This window comes from Apodemus sylvaticus, chromosome 4 (assembly GCF_947179515.1).
Source record: "Apodemus sylvaticus chromosome 4, mApoSyl1.1, whole genome shotgun sequence".
Classification (NCBI taxonomy): Eukaryota; Metazoa; Chordata; class Mammalia; order Rodentia; family Muridae; genus Apodemus; species Apodemus sylvaticus.
In genome coordinates, this window is record NC_067475.1 from 134017515 (window position 1) to 134033250 (window position 15736).

Below are 15736 nucleotides of genomic sequence, written 5' to 3' on the forward strand. Positions count from 1 at the left end.
GTACTCTCACAAGTTTTATTATACAAATTCATACTAAACAATTTTCAAAAGATCATTAATAAAAACTTAATGAGAACTTTATATGGAAGTTCTCTAATATTCCAACATTTGTTTCGAGAGTATTCTCTGAGGATCAGAAAATCCAGCTCAATCACCTTGCTGCAGCTTCCACCAGAGCCTTTTCATCTGGCGAAGATGCATAGTACTCCAGCTGCGCAGGAGCCAGGTTGGGCTGCCAGGGACCATCCCCAATGCCGTCAGTTTGAGCATTGCTGATCTGCACAGTATGGCAGAGACTCACTGCTTTAAAGAACAGATCGTGCTCTTTGATCTGCAAAAACATAGCATTCATGATCAAGGCACTCCCAGTAACATATAGGAAAACAGACATAAGACCCTGAGAGCTAAAACAAAGAGTCCTACAACCTGAATTTCTTGAGAAAGAGCTGAAACTTGTGGATTTCAATGTTACACTGTCTTAGTAGTCTTTGGTATAAGAGCATCTTTGTAGAAAGCATGAGTCGGAAGCTAGGGAGAATATGGCCTTATGAGGAAGTCAGGTCTCAGAAAGCACAGACACATAGATTCTTTCTCACTTCAAGGCAGTAACAGCATTCCCTAACTGCTGCCCTTGAATGACTAGCAAGCTAGGGCATTTAAGATGCTTAGTAATGTCAAGCTAAACTGGGCTGTAACTACAGAGTATCAGAATAGGATTTTGTGGCCTATTCTGATAAATCAAAGATATCTATTTCAAACGTACACTTGTAGCTTCACCGACAGGAATTTCCCATTAGCCCATTTATTAAAGAGAACTAATTCACAGGAAACCCATAAGGATTAATCTGGAAATTGCTTACTAGCTCAGTTTCACTTTCAGGACTGGTTCTAAGAGAAGTGGCTGTAAGATGGGCTGAGTTGTTGAGATGGGATAAACTACCAAGGAAAGGCACATTTCCTTCTGCAGAGTCGGGGCTTGGTCCTTCAGGTACAAGTTTACCATTGATTTCTTGGAATTTCAGGCCATTAATTGAACATTCTCGAAACTGCATCTCATTTTCTGTCAGTGTTCCAGTTTTATCTGTAAACACATATTCCACCTAGAGAAAGAAAACAAAAGAAACTTTTTTGGTTAAGAGTAAGTGTTGAATAAGGTAATAAAAATTTTATATATATATATATATATATATATATATATATATATATATATATATTGTTCATTTGTAGAGGTGACTGAATTTCATGTCTATCTCTTGGTCAAGATAGTATGATTTGACTCTTACCATTGAAGTAAGGGTAGAATAACCCTTAGGCTAAGGCTAAATAACCTAGAAAGTGAAGAGGAGTCAGGAGAGATGGTATAGAAACAGGGAAAGCGTATCTCTCCATGTAAAGACATACTCCAGCCCCCTTCTCTCCCCCATCTTTGTCTCTCTCTCTCTCTCTCTCTCTCTCTCTCTCTCTCTCTCTCTCTCACACACACACACACACACACACACACACACACACACACACAAACACACAGGTATGCACATAACTAGAAAAGTAAAAAGAAAGGAGCCATTATAGGAAAAGAAGCCAAAACAAAATACAGACCAATATCTCTCTTGCACATACATGTATACTAAGTCCAGAAATATATCATATGTATATAAGATATCTCAGGAATTTATTAGTAACTTGATGTGTACAATTAATCAGATTACCGATGCTTGCCCTTTATTAATAAAATAGCTATCTCAACAGATACAGCAAAATCATTTAGTAAAAACTCAACACTTTATGATAAAAACACAACATACTATGATAAAAGCTTCTTTAAAACTTGGTAATATCACACCGAGTGTCTTCTTCTTATGACCAGAGATAATAGGATAAGGTTGTCCTCATATAAGTTATTCAACATTGTACTTAAATTTCAAGTGAGGAAAAAGAAGAAGCAATTTATCCTAATTAGGGATAAAAAGAAATAAAGCTATCTCCATTTGCCTATCTAATAACCTTGCATATACATCATCCAAGGGAATTTACTTTAAAAAAAATCTATTAGCAATAACAACCAAGGTCAGTGAGATTCCAGGATAAAATATCAATGTACAAAATCAAAGAATTAAAGTGGAAAAACAGCTTTAACCAAGAAATAAAGATGGATATGAAACTGTACTTTAAAGTCCATACTCTTGGGAGTTACAATAAAAGTAACTACAATACTTGAGACACAGGAAGTCTACTATGTGAAATAATTTATTATACAGGCCTACAGTCTATATATACCACAGTCTACATATGTAGTCTTAGGTACTGGGAAGGCTGAAACAGGAAAACCATTTGAGCTTAGTTTCTTCTTTTGTTCTGTTTTGTTTTTTATTTTTTAAAGACGGGGTTTCACTACATAGCTCTGGCTGTCCTGGAACTCATTATGTAGAGCAGACTGGCTTTGAACTCACAGAGGTCCACCTTCCTTTGCCTCCGGAGTGCTGGGATTAAAGGTGTGTGTCAATATGTTAGGATGAGCTCAGAAGTTTAAGCATAGCTTAAGCAATAAAAAAAAAGTGGCCCCATTTCAAAGAGAGAGAGAGAGAGAGAGAGAGAGAGAGAGAGAGAGAGAGAGAGAGAGAGAGAGAGAGAGAGAGAGAAAACCAAAGCAAAAGCCAAACCTAAATCATGCTTGGGGGGTGGGGTGGGAAAATTCTGGACTAACTGACATATTTGAGTATATATAGAGATGGTGAATACAGCTATAAAAGACTTGAGGCATAGAAAACTAAGCAAATGAAGAAACAGCAATTAACTCTAGGGGAGGTAAAATATATAAAATATGATTATAGTATTACAAATAAATAAGGACATAGGAGTTTGGAAACAGTATTATGGGTCACAATGTAAGCACTTATTAGATGTCAAATTAGAACCCACCAGCATCGGAAGAACATGCAAGTTTTGGGGTATGTATAGGAAATAGTAAGGTAATAGCTGCCATTTTAAAAAATTTACTGTTTTTTAGAATCATGTGTGTACATGTGTGTTTGTATATGGGGAGTACACATGACTGCAGGCGCTTGTGGAAGCCAAAGGCTTTAAATCCATGAAGCTGAGGTTCAGTTCTGAATCTGAATTCATATCCACTGTAAATTCTAGGAACTGAAGTCCCCTGAAAGAACAGAATGTGCTCTTCACTTCTGAGTCATCTCTTTAGTCCCCTTTATATTCCATAACTAAAAATGTCTAAAATTTTAGTTCATGATACAATATCATATACAAACACATTAGTAAATTATGGTAGAAAGAAGGTAAGATCTAAAGTGGAAATGACCAGGATATAAAGTGAATAAAAAAAGTAAGTAGCTGAAGGAAAGTAAAAGATGCTGTGGTATAACCTTTGTGCTATTTCCTATTGTAACAGAATTTGTACATGCGATTCTCTGATAAAAAGGAAACACAAGGCTCATCTTCACCTGCCCAAGCTCCTCATTCAGATCAGATGTATTGACTTGAGCTTTCTGATCTGACTCTTCGTGATACAGATCAAGATCCCAGCCAATAAAAAATGATCCAAGAAACTTCTGCATCTCAACTGTCACATATAGAGAAATTGGAATGATGAAATTGTAGAGTACCAAAAAAGCTAGGAAGTCAGAAATAAATCTCAGAATCTAGAAAAAAAGAGAAAGAAACAATTATTTGATGATAATTCCATGAAGATTATGAGAATGTTTCTGTCTAAATGAACCATCAACCATATTCTGAAGTAACCTAGTATCATGAACCAAAAGTCCTAGACTAAACTGTTTTAATATTGTATTTCCTCTGCTTATTTAGGTAAGGAAAAAGTAAATCCCCAGGACTTAATTTGTCACTTTTCAGAGGTTAACGTCACTGGCATGTGAACACCCCCAATCACAAGCACACTGTGCAGTGTGACAGCCATCCTACTATGACTCTGTAAAGATCATGCCGACTAAGATATGTGTGAAACGTAAACATATTGGGCCATGCTTTCTAGGGAGAACTGTTAAATAGAGTCTGAAGAGCAGGACTACAGTAGGAACTGCAGCAACAGCACAGCAGAGCAGCCTTTCAGTAAATGATACTGGCAATGGGGCCTATACTGATCTGCTTTGTCACCTTGTGAGATCAAAATGTTTTCTAATATGTACATTTTAATTTAAACAGAAATTTAGAGAACAATTATTTACTAAAAATGCATGTTAAATTCTGTTCACATGTCAAGACTCTTAAGACTTTTTTAATTATTCAGACATGAATTAAAATAAATATATTCTTTAACTCATTTATAAGGTACAATCGATGCCGCTGAAGCCCTGAGTCTGGACCCTGAAGTAGAGCACACATGTTCTGACATATGAACTTTTGTGTTCTGCTCAGGCTTTAAGCTAGGGAAAGTACACCAAAGCTAGCATGCTGCTTGCTCTTCTAAAGAGACATCGGGCCAATACAATGCCGCTGCCATCACACTGGTCCTCCCATCGGATGTCACTCCCACAGCACCAAACGTCTCCATAGAACTTCCTTTACAGCTAGATTAGGAACAACATATAATACCTTACTACTATTTCTCTGATGTTCTGTTTTTTGGTTATACCAAGGTTCATCCCACTTTTCTTCAGCTTGCCAGGTATATTTCAAGATCGTACTGATGATGGCCTCAGAAATAAGGATTATTAGATAAATTATTAAAAACGTGTTCATTGATCTAAAGCAAGAAAAAGAATATAAACATAGCAATAAATTTTATGTTCATTTGCTCAGAAATTAATACTTAGATATATAAAAATATTTAAGATTTTATTATACCCATTTTACAGAACAGTGTTTTTGAAAGATGACCACTTAATAAAAAATAATTACCAGCAATCCAGTTATAAACTAATGAATCACAAGCACATAGCAAGATATATCCCAAAGTACAATAGGGCATCTATATTTTGGGGGTATCACAGACCATCTAACTAGACTTGAAGTCTACTGTACAGGTCCTCTACAAGATCAGCAAGTGTTCTTAACTGGTGAGCTACATCTCAGAATCCCTTCACTCTTTCTACTTCCACTCACCCCACACTTAATCTCTGTCCCCTGGCAGCAATAATCTATCCCCAACCTATACAGCTTTATAATTCTGAAAATGTCACACAACTGGAATTATACAGTATGTAGTCTTTGAACTTGATTTCTGTTCCAAGTATAACAATTTTGAGGTCTATTCCGATGCATGAAATGTAACTCCCTTAACTTGCTGAATAGCACTCTATAACATAGCTATACCAGATTTTCTGTCCAACTATCACCCATGTATAGACAATGGCTATTTTCCAGTATTGTTTTGTTTTTCTGTTATAAATAAAGCTGCTAAGGAAAGAAACTGCCAATGTGCCTTCCAAATGGGATTATCATCCTACATCCCTCCCAACAGTGTACGAGATCTAGTTCCTTTGCTTCCCTCTAACACTTATGACTATTAAGAGTACTCCTTTAGTCTTATTTCTTAAACAGTGAGTTAACTTCACTGGGGTTCTGATGATATTGTATAACAGGCAACGATGTTGAATCAACATCTTTCTCTCTTCATTTGCCACCTACGGTTCTGCTGATGACTTGTGATTCATGTTTTTTGATTACATCTAACTTAATCTTTGTGTTACTGTTTTGTTTAAATTTGTGGTTTGCAAATATTTTCCTCTGTCTGTAGCTTGTCTTTCCATCCTTTCAAGAGGAGTTGAAAACATTTTTAATTTACATGAAGTTAATTTATTAACTGTGTCATTCAGGAGTTATACTCTTTTTTGTTTTTTTTTTTTTTAATGTGCTTTTGTCCAGATCCTAAACATTTGTATATGGCTTTACAATTCTGTCATTCATACTTATTCAATAATCCTTATTTTTGGATACTGGAGACTGAGCCTGTGGTCCTGGTGTATGCCCTCTCATTGGCAAAAGCTCTCTGCTCCCTCACTTTTATTAAAAATTTCACCCTGGGTATTATAAATAACAGGTTGCAGAGTCTATAGCTTTTCATGTTCCTCAGAAGAGTGTTGATTTGTGTTCTAGAGGACAGTTAACTTTAAGCACCGAACTTCATTGCAATTGGTGACATTCTGCTAGGTTCTGTTGTTTGTTTACTGCCAACTTATACCTACACAGGCTTATCAGCCTTGTAAGAATTTAGGCAGGCTTTATGTATAAACATTTTTTTATGCTATCTTACGTATTTTCTCCTAACCTTCTAGGCACTCTTTCAGTGTTCAGCCTTGTCCTCTAACAACCCAACCGACAAAGAAATATAGTTTAGACTATTCCTTTTTTCCACTTCTCCCACTTCTGCCAATCATCTTCAGGATTGGACTCATAGCTAGTTTTGACCTGCTTTTGATCACTAGCCCAGGGTATTCTGAAACTCATGATCTTCCTGTCTCTGCCTTCCAAGTAGAAGGACTACTGGAATACCCTCACCATGTACGCTCCAGCATTACTTGTGTATGTGTGTGTGTGTGTGCGCTTGTTATGTGGGTTTGCATGCCTACATTGATACACAGACACTGTGTTATGTGTTATGGTGTATATATGCTTAATATTGCTATGTCCCTTTCTTGGTCTATACCTTCTATACCTTATTTCTTGAGACAGAGTTTCACACTAAATGCAGAGTTCACTATCTTTGCTAGACTGGTTGACTGGCAAGCCCTGTGATCTTCCTGTCTCTACATAGAAGATTACAGGTACATGCCACTATAACTAGCTTTTTATATGAGTAATGGGTATCTCAATTCAGGGTTCTTATTCTTGCACACCAAGTATTTTATTCAGAGCTATTGCTTCATAACCTACACTATATTTAATCATATTTTCACACTAACAGTCAAATAAATACCAAGCAAAATGCTAAATATATACAAAAACATAAAATATCATCTCTATCCAATAAGAATATCATTTTTATATGTAATATGAAATATCTTTTTAAAGGACCTATTTTTATGTGTATGAGTGTCCTGCCTGCATTGGTGTAACTGCACTGTATGTATCACTAATGTCCATGGAGATCCCTTAGAACCAGAGTTTAAAATGGTTGTGAGCTACCATGTGGGTGCTGGGAAACAAACCAGATTGTCTGCATGAGCAACAGTGCTCTTAACCACTGAGTCCTCTCTCCAGCTCCTGAAATGTCTATTTTCAAATATGTTATACATATATAAGATACATATATAATTATGTGTAGCATTTTCTTACTTTTCTACTGCAGATCTTTTCTGTGACTTGCTCTTATAATTTAATGCCATCTTAGTTTCCATTCCAGTGTATACAGCCACACCTATAAAACAAAACTGCCATTTTAAATGTACTTACTAACATGAAAGCTTTGAAGAAAAAGCACTGTATAAGAATTTATATAATTTGACATTTCCTTGAGTCTTTTCACAGCTTTTAAAGCCTGCTAAGCCTAAAATTTTGGTGATCTAGACATTCAACCTAATTTTGGTGATCTAGACATTCAACCTGCATAGATGGAATTTTGTTTCTCAGTCATAACAGATATGGAGCGAAAGATGTTAGGAATTGAAACTGGTGGGAAAAGAAGATGGAAAAATAGTCAGATAGCCACTGCATTTGGTGCTAAGGGTGTTATAGTGCTAATGGCGTCAATAACAGCAACAACAGAAACACTTGTGTTAAACTGGAGCTATGCATTAGGCTCAAGACCCAGCAAGTCAGAATCTGGAATGTCCATATCATTCCTTAAGTACTGAGAATGATATTAATGTCTTTCAAAGTAAATGAAGTAAGCATTCATAAATGCTATGGGAGCCCCTGCAACGAAAGAGACCAGTCACAACAGTGGGACTAAACCTGCAGAATGAAACTAATCAGTCAAGAGCAAGCTCTAAATGTTCATTCCCATTCCTAAGTAATATGAAAGAAACAACACTGAATCAATTGTGCCCTTTTAGTAATTATCTGACTTGGGACTTTAAAAATAATTATTCTTTAAATTTGGGGGTCATAATTAAAATGAAACATAGCACTGAAACCATGCAATTTGAGAAAAAAATACCTTCAGAATGAAACAACAGTGAAAAGGGTTCTAAGGCAAACAATTAAGTAGAAATGCTTTTCTACTTAAAAGCATTCAAATGCATATTTGCTTCTAAAACGAAGCATAGTTTGGACTCCTACTTTAAAGTATCAAGAACAAAAAGCATCACTCCCAGAAAGTCATAAACATCCAGTGTCTCATGAGAGAAAATGTAAAAGTCCTGGAGGTTTAGTTTGGTTTCAGATAGTAGAACATTGTTATAACTTTTTAAAAAATGGTAACAAAATATATGTAACATCAGCATACCACCTATTTTACTTAACATGTATAGTTCAGAGTAGTGGTAACACATTCACAATTTTGTGGAGTCATCTTTTCTACCTAACTAGAGAATACTTTAATTAGTTAACAATGGCTGGACCCATCAAATATCGATTTCTCTTTCTTTCTTTAACCCCTGGAGATGACATAGCGCTCCATCATTCTGGTTATACCTATGTGGGGCATTTCAAATGGAAGGAAGCGTACAATCTTTGGCCGTTAGCCCGGCTTCTATAAGGCAAGGGCACTGTTATTCTTCCTTTTGAGTAATAGAGTGTATGTCCCAAAAAGTACCCTTTCCCACATTCAGTAAGAAACTGCTTGGTAACAGAATGTCTACAATTATTAATTCAACCGAAGGATAACCATAACAAAATTGAAGACATGTGGACTACTACTGTGATACTAAAAATCACCGATTGTATCCATGTTACTTCAAGTACACCAGAATCATTTTCTTAGTACTCATTTTGATAGTTATTCACAAACACAGTAAGAGAAGCCTCTAGTACTAGTCGCAAGGAGAGTTTAACAACAATGACAAAATACAATATTAAAATAAACCTTAAAAGAAATTTTCACTTACTAAAGTAATATGCAATCAAAGGAGCATAAAATGCTGTGCTGAAAGGCTCCTTTCCAGAGGTTGTGGACACTGTCTAGAGCCATGCAGAGTGTGTGCCTGTTGTGTGCTAGACCTGAGTTCAGTACCCAGCACCTCCAAGTTTATAAAAGCAAAGCTTCATATAAAAAACACCAATACAAAACATACAAACAATTAAAAAAACTTAATATGTACAAACCAAAAATTTCTTTTGTATTTTTTAATCTGGCTCCACGAAGCAAGAGACTCTCTGGTCCCAGAGGTCTAAAGAAAAAAGAAATCCAAAAGGCACTGAATATGTTAAAATTTCAAATCAATTAAAAGGCATCTTCAATCAGAGGTACTTAACTTGTAGTTATAACATGTTTTCATATAAAATCAAAACCTCAGCTACTATCAGACTTCCTGGGCTAATAATATCAGCTACCAAAACAACCAACATCTGGTTTAGCATTTCAGTCATTTTAAGATTAATGGCAGGGCTAAAGAGATCACTCCGCAGTTAAGAGAACTGGCTGTTTGCAAAGGACCTCAGTCTGATTCCCAGCACTGATATGGCAGCTCACAACCATCTCTAACTACAGCTCCAAGGGAACCGATATCCACTCTGACCTCTGTAGGCACTTGGCACTTAAGTGGTGCACAGACACATGCTTGCAAAAGACCCATACACATAACCTTCTTAAAGCTAAGGCTAGTGGCTTAAAAAGAAAATTATACACTTAAGTAAACTCACAAAGCCATTAATGTCAATAATTTTAAACATAAAATAAAATGAAAAAGTAAGCAGTGATTTAAGAAAATATAGATGACAAAAGTTAAATTATTAGCAAAATTAAGTTTTAAATAGGAAAATATAGAATGGAAATGCAGTGCAAACATAAAATTATCTTGAGACCTAAAAATATAAATGCACAAGTTCTACATCATTAAAATTATATTAGAGTACAAAATATACAAAATATGTTAATGCTTTATAGGTAAGATCACAGAACACAAGCTGCCCACTTGTCCTGCACAGCTCTGAGTGGACAGGACTACTTGCTGCTTGAATTTTCTCCATTAAGGAGATATAAAATGAAAAGGAGTAACTACAAAAGAACTTGTAATTTGTTAATGACAGATCAAGAGTCTGTCATGATAAGTTAAAAAGTCTTTATCTTGTTGGTAGTCCTTAAACTTTTTTGAAACATACAAAAAATGTTTATTCAAATTGCACAAGACCTGAACCATTTATAAAAATATCAGCAAACCCAAACACTGTGAAAATAAAATGCACTGAGCCAGGAAAGCCAGGACCTGGGACATATTTAACCAAGTATGGTTTTCCTAAAGAGTCCTGCTTGGTGAGAATTCATACCTGATATGCCAGAACCAGTGTGGTGAATAACTACTCAGCAGTTACAAAATACCTTGTTTCACTGAAAATACTTTCATCACAAAGAGAAACCATGTGCCAATTAAACATTCATACCCTATTGTTTTCTATTCAATAACATAGCGTTGGTTTGAACAATTAAAAAAAATGCACACAGGAGTGGGATACCGTAACAGCTTCCAAATAAAGGCAATTCAATAGTTAACTACAGTTGTTTAGTAAAGAGCACAGCTCAGTTTTCAGCCACTCAGGAGTGAATGTTCTATGCTACCATGTTTCTTTACCAGACACAATACCTTAGAATGCATCCACAAAATTTTCACTATTCCAATACAGAAATAAAAATAAAACTTAAGGGGCTGGAGAGATGGTTCAGCAGTTAAGAGCACTGACTGCTCTTCTGGAGGTCCTGAGTTCAATTCCCAGCAACCACATGGTGGCTCATGACCATCTGTAATGGGATCTGCTGCTCTCTTCTGGAGTGTCTGCAGACAGCAACAGTGTACTCACGTAAAATAAATAAATAAATCTTGAAAAAAAACCTTAAGTCACAGTTATTCATCAGGGATCTCATGTATATACTTAATAACATCGCATATATATATATATATGAGATTATAAATAACATATTTTTGAAGTTTATTGAATGCATTTTCTATGCTAATGTTTATTAAAATATGAGTCAGAGCTGATACATGACATTTTGATGGCTTATCTGGAAGATATAATTTTAAAATGCTCAACTCTTTCTACTACTGACTTATTTCATGCACCAATATACAGTGGATGTATCCCTAGAAGAGAGCTGGCAAACTCTAATTAAAATAAAAATTTAATGGTTAAGATCCTTCGGGGCATAAATAAAAATGTAATCTCATCCTATTAGCAGGTCTTTAAACTGCCTCAAAGCCTCTTATTTAGAAGCTGAAACAGACAATACCCACCACCGCCAACAACAAAACCCATCAGAAGGAGTACAGTAATTCAGAATTGGTCACCACCTGCTTTAGCTTCACTCAGTCACTTTACAACAAAGCCAACCACAGAATTCACATTTGCTAAACATCATGGAAAGCATCCATCTTTTAAAAACTTTTTTTGTGAGCTGGGCAGTGGTGGTGCATATATTTAATCCCAAAGGGAAGGAGGCAGAGGCAGGCAGATTTCTGAGTTCAAGACCAGCCAGGTCTACGGAGTAAGTTCCAGGACAGCCAGGGCTATACAGAGAAAAACCTGTCTCAAAAAAACCAAAAAATAAAAATAAAAATAAATAAAAAAAAAAAAAACCAACAAAACCTTTTTTTGTGGTAGGAGGATTGAACTTTGGACGTCCTATATAGTATTCTTGCTGTACCATCAAACTGAATCCTAACTCACTTGACTTGAGTATTATGATTTAAATGGTTAAGGATCTGGATTAAAGTAGCAACATTTCATTTCAAAGTTGCCACCAAAGACTATCAAAAATACAAATATATAAATCTACATACTTTTTTGTCATTAAATGGAGTGTTTCATCCTCACTTGCTACTCCTAATAACATATGGCTGATGACATATTTTTTTACATTTATGCTTTTCCATGATATGCTGTTTATTTACTTAATTCCATTTAACTTTTGGTCTCTCTACCAGTTTCCAATTACAATAAGTAGATAACATGATTTATTCTTACCTTACAATTTCTTCCATTTGTTGAGTTATTATCATTCGTCCCATAAATCTGTAAAAGAATGTATCACATTACAAAAAATAACTTATGGAATCAATGGGTAGGATACATTTAGCATTATAGCCAAATGGACTAGAATCTCTGTGTGTGTGTGTGTGTGCGCGCGCGCGCGTGCTCACATACAGAAGCACAGCAGACGTCCTGTGGTGCTCTAGCAATCTGTCTTACTCCTCTAGGCAGGTGGGTCTCTGAACCTGAAGCTCTCGGTTTCTTGCAGGCTACCAGCCAGCATGCTGCTGCAAACTTCCTTCCTCCTGTTTCTACCCCACCCCCCACACCCAGCACTTGGTTAGGCTTGCTGCTTTTTCTAGGATATGGTTTGCAGTCCTCATCACCATATCACAAGTTCCTTAGCCACTGAGCCACCTCTCCAGCCTCTAATCAAGTTTTTATGGAAATTTTGTTATTCTGGTGCTGGGAACAAAAGCTAGGTCTCATATCTTACATTATCATCTAATTTTAGTACTATGAATTTCTTTAAAGTTAGGCTTTAAATTTTAAAAACTGATTATGGTTGAAGTAATGAATGAAATTATTTCAAAATGCCCATGTAAATGTCACATGTCACTATTATTAATCTATTTTTCATGCTAACTTACAAATTAATACACAAAAATACATATAGAACTTAGTCAACGATGAATGTTTATATATATATCACTACAGTTTACTAAAGTTCTCTGTTACCTACAAATCACCAAACCAGATCAAATATTTTATCTATTCAACAAATATCCAATGAGCAACTATGTTTCAGAAAATTCGTGGAGCTAAAGCAGCAAACTCAAGCATGAGACAATCCTGAGATTCTTCAACGGTATAAGGTTTTGTAGCTAAAATCTAGGCTGGATGACCTGTTACCATAAGAAATCTAGATTTTCAGCTCTAATTTCCACAACTGAAAACAGCACAGTTACATAGTTAATTCAAGAGCACAAGTCAGAAAGCAAATTCTGGACAAAGCTTCAAGTTAATCTTTAGGTAAAGACATTTCAAAAAAGTTTTTAGGAAAATCTCCCCTGTGTCCATGTGCTCAAGGGTCTTCCCCAGTTGCTTTTCTATTAGTTTCAATGTATCTGGTTTTATGTGGAGGTCCTTGATCCACTTGGACTTGAGCTTTGTACAAGGTGATAAGAATGGGTCGATTTGCATTCTTCTGCATGCTGACCTCCAGTTGAACTATAACCATTTATTGAAAAGGCTATCTTTTTTCCACTGGATGATTTTAGCTCCTTTGACAAAGATCAAGTGACCACAGGTGTGTGGGTTCAATTTCTGGGTCTTCAATTCTATTCCACTGATCTACCTGCCTGTGGCTGTACTAGTACCATACAGTTTTTAATCACTCTTGCTCTGTAGTACAGCCTGAGGTCAGGGATGATAATTCCCCCAGAAGTTCTTTTATTGTTGAGAACAGTTTTTGCTATCCTGGGTTTTTTGTTATTCCAGATGAATTTGCAAATTACTCTAACTCTATGAAGAATTGAGTTGGAATTTTGATGGGTATTGCATTGAATCTGTAGATTGCTTTCGGAAAGATGGCCATTTTTACTATATTAATCCTGCCAATCCATGAGCATAGAAGATCTTTCCATCTTCTGAGATCTTAGATTTCTTTCTTCAAAGACTTGAAGTTCTCTTGAGCACATGGGCACAGGGGAAAATTTCCTGAACAAAACACCAATAGCTTATGCTCTAAGATCAAGAATCGACAAATGGGACCTCATAAAATTACAAAGCTTCTGTAAGGCAAAGGACACTGTCAATCGGACAAAACAGCAACCAACAGATTGGGAAAGGATCTTTACCAAGCCTACATACATCCAATAGAGGGTTAATATCCAATATATACAAAGAACTCAAGAAGTTAGACTCCGGATAATCAAACAATCCTATTAAAAATGGGGTACAGACATAAACAAAGAATTCTCAACTGAGGAACACCAAATGGCTGAGAAGCACCTAAAGAAATGTTCAATATCCTTAGTCATCAGGGAAATGTAAATCAAAACAACCCTGAGATTCCACCTCACACCAGTCAGAATTGCTAAGATCAAAAACTCAGGGGACAGCAGATGTTGGTGAGGATGTGGATAAAGAGGGATTCTCCTCCATTGTTGGTGATATTGCAAGTTGGTACAACCACTCTGGAAATCAGTCCAGAGGTTCCTCAGAAAATTGGATATAGTACCGCCTGAGGACCCAGCTATACCACTCCTGGGCATACACCCAAAAGATGTTCCAACGTATAACAAGGACACATGCTCCACTATGTTCCTAGCAGCCTTATTTATAATAGCCAGAAGGTGAAAAGAACCCAGATGTCCCTCAACAGAGGAATGGATACAGAAAATGTGGTACATTTACACAATAGAGTACTACTCAGCTATTAAAAACAATGAATTCATCAAATTCTTAGGCAAATGGATGGAACTAGAAAATATCATCCTGGGTGATATAACCCAGTCACAAAAGAACACACATGGTATGCACTCACTGATAAGTGGATATTAGCCCAAAAGCTCGGAACACCCAAGACACAATTCACAGACTACATGAAGCTAAAAAGAGTGGGTGCTTCGGTCCTTCTTAGAAAGGGGAACAAAATACTCATGGGAGAAAATAAGAAGACAAAGCGTAGAACAGGGACTGAAGGAAAGGCCATTCAGAGACTGCCCCACCTAGGGACCCATCCCATGCACAGTCACCAAACAAAGACACTATTGTGGATGCCAAGGAGTGCTTGCTGAAAGAAGCCTGATATAGCTGGCTCCTAAGAGGCTCTGCCAGAACCTGACAAATACAGAGGCAGATGGTTGCAGCCAACCATTGGACTGAGCACAGTGGAGGAGTTAAAGGACTGAAAGAGCTGAAGGGGTTTGCAACTCCATAGGAACAACAATATCAACCAACCAGACACCCCCCCACCCCCAGAGCTCCCAGGGACTAAGCCACCAACCAAGTACACTTAGAGGGACCCATGGCTCCAGCTGCATATGTAGCAGAAGATGGTCTTGTTGGGCATCAATGGGAGGGGAGGGCCTTGGTCCTGTGAAGGTTCAAAGCCCTAGTGTAGGGGAATGTAAGGGTGAGGAAGTGGGTATGGGTGGATAGGTGGGGGCACACCCTCATAGAAGCAGGAGGAGGGAGGATGGGATAGGATGGGGGTTTAGAGGGGCGAATGGGGAAAGGGGATAACATTTGAAATGTAAATAAAGAAAAAAATCCAATTAAAAAAAAAGCAAACTAGAAAACCTGTGGGGAGCAAGCTACTATACAGTTTCTCCATGGTCTCTGCTCTACGTCCAGGTTCATGCTCTGACGTCTTCATGTTGGACCTGTAACCTTAGGATAAACCGTTTCCTATCCACATTGCCTTTGGTCTTTGTGTTTATCACAGCAAGGGAGAAGTCAACTAAGGCAGCAACTACTGGGACTCTCGCTGTTTAACCCTGCTAATGCTTGGGAGTACAGATGCATTTCAGGCTTCACATACACATTAAGCCTTTAAAGCCAAAACCAGGATCAGAAAGAGCTGTTGCTAACCTTCTCCTCTCAACTTAATATGCCCTGTCAGAAGGATTTACAGGGCTAAGACTGAGGAAATGGCTTGTAAAGAGGTTGCTATCAGCATGAGACCTGAGCTCCATCC

The 15736-nt window shown here is 37.0% G+C and overlaps 1 protein-coding gene across 1 annotated transcript in view; it reads right to left on the reverse strand.

Moving 5' to 3' along the window:
- Positions 1 to 15736, reverse strand: part of Atp11b (ATPase phospholipid transporting 11B (putative)) — a 97935-nt gene that overhangs the window by 47122 nt on the left and 35077 nt on the right. Inside the window, exons 8-14 of the mRNA XM_052180635.1 lie at positions 12028 to 12075; positions 9175 to 9239; positions 7246 to 7327; positions 4564 to 4714; positions 3456 to 3653; positions 861 to 1100; positions 156 to 331 (exon numbers count right to left, since the gene is read on the reverse strand). Coding sequence (XP_052036595.1) covers positions 156 to 331; positions 861 to 1100; positions 3456 to 3653; positions 4564 to 4714; positions 7246 to 7327; positions 9175 to 9239; positions 12028 to 12075 — 960 coding nt within the window. The remainder of the gene's footprint in view (positions 1 to 155; positions 332 to 860; positions 1101 to 3455; positions 3654 to 4563; positions 4715 to 7245; positions 7328 to 9174; positions 9240 to 12027; positions 12076 to 15736) is intronic.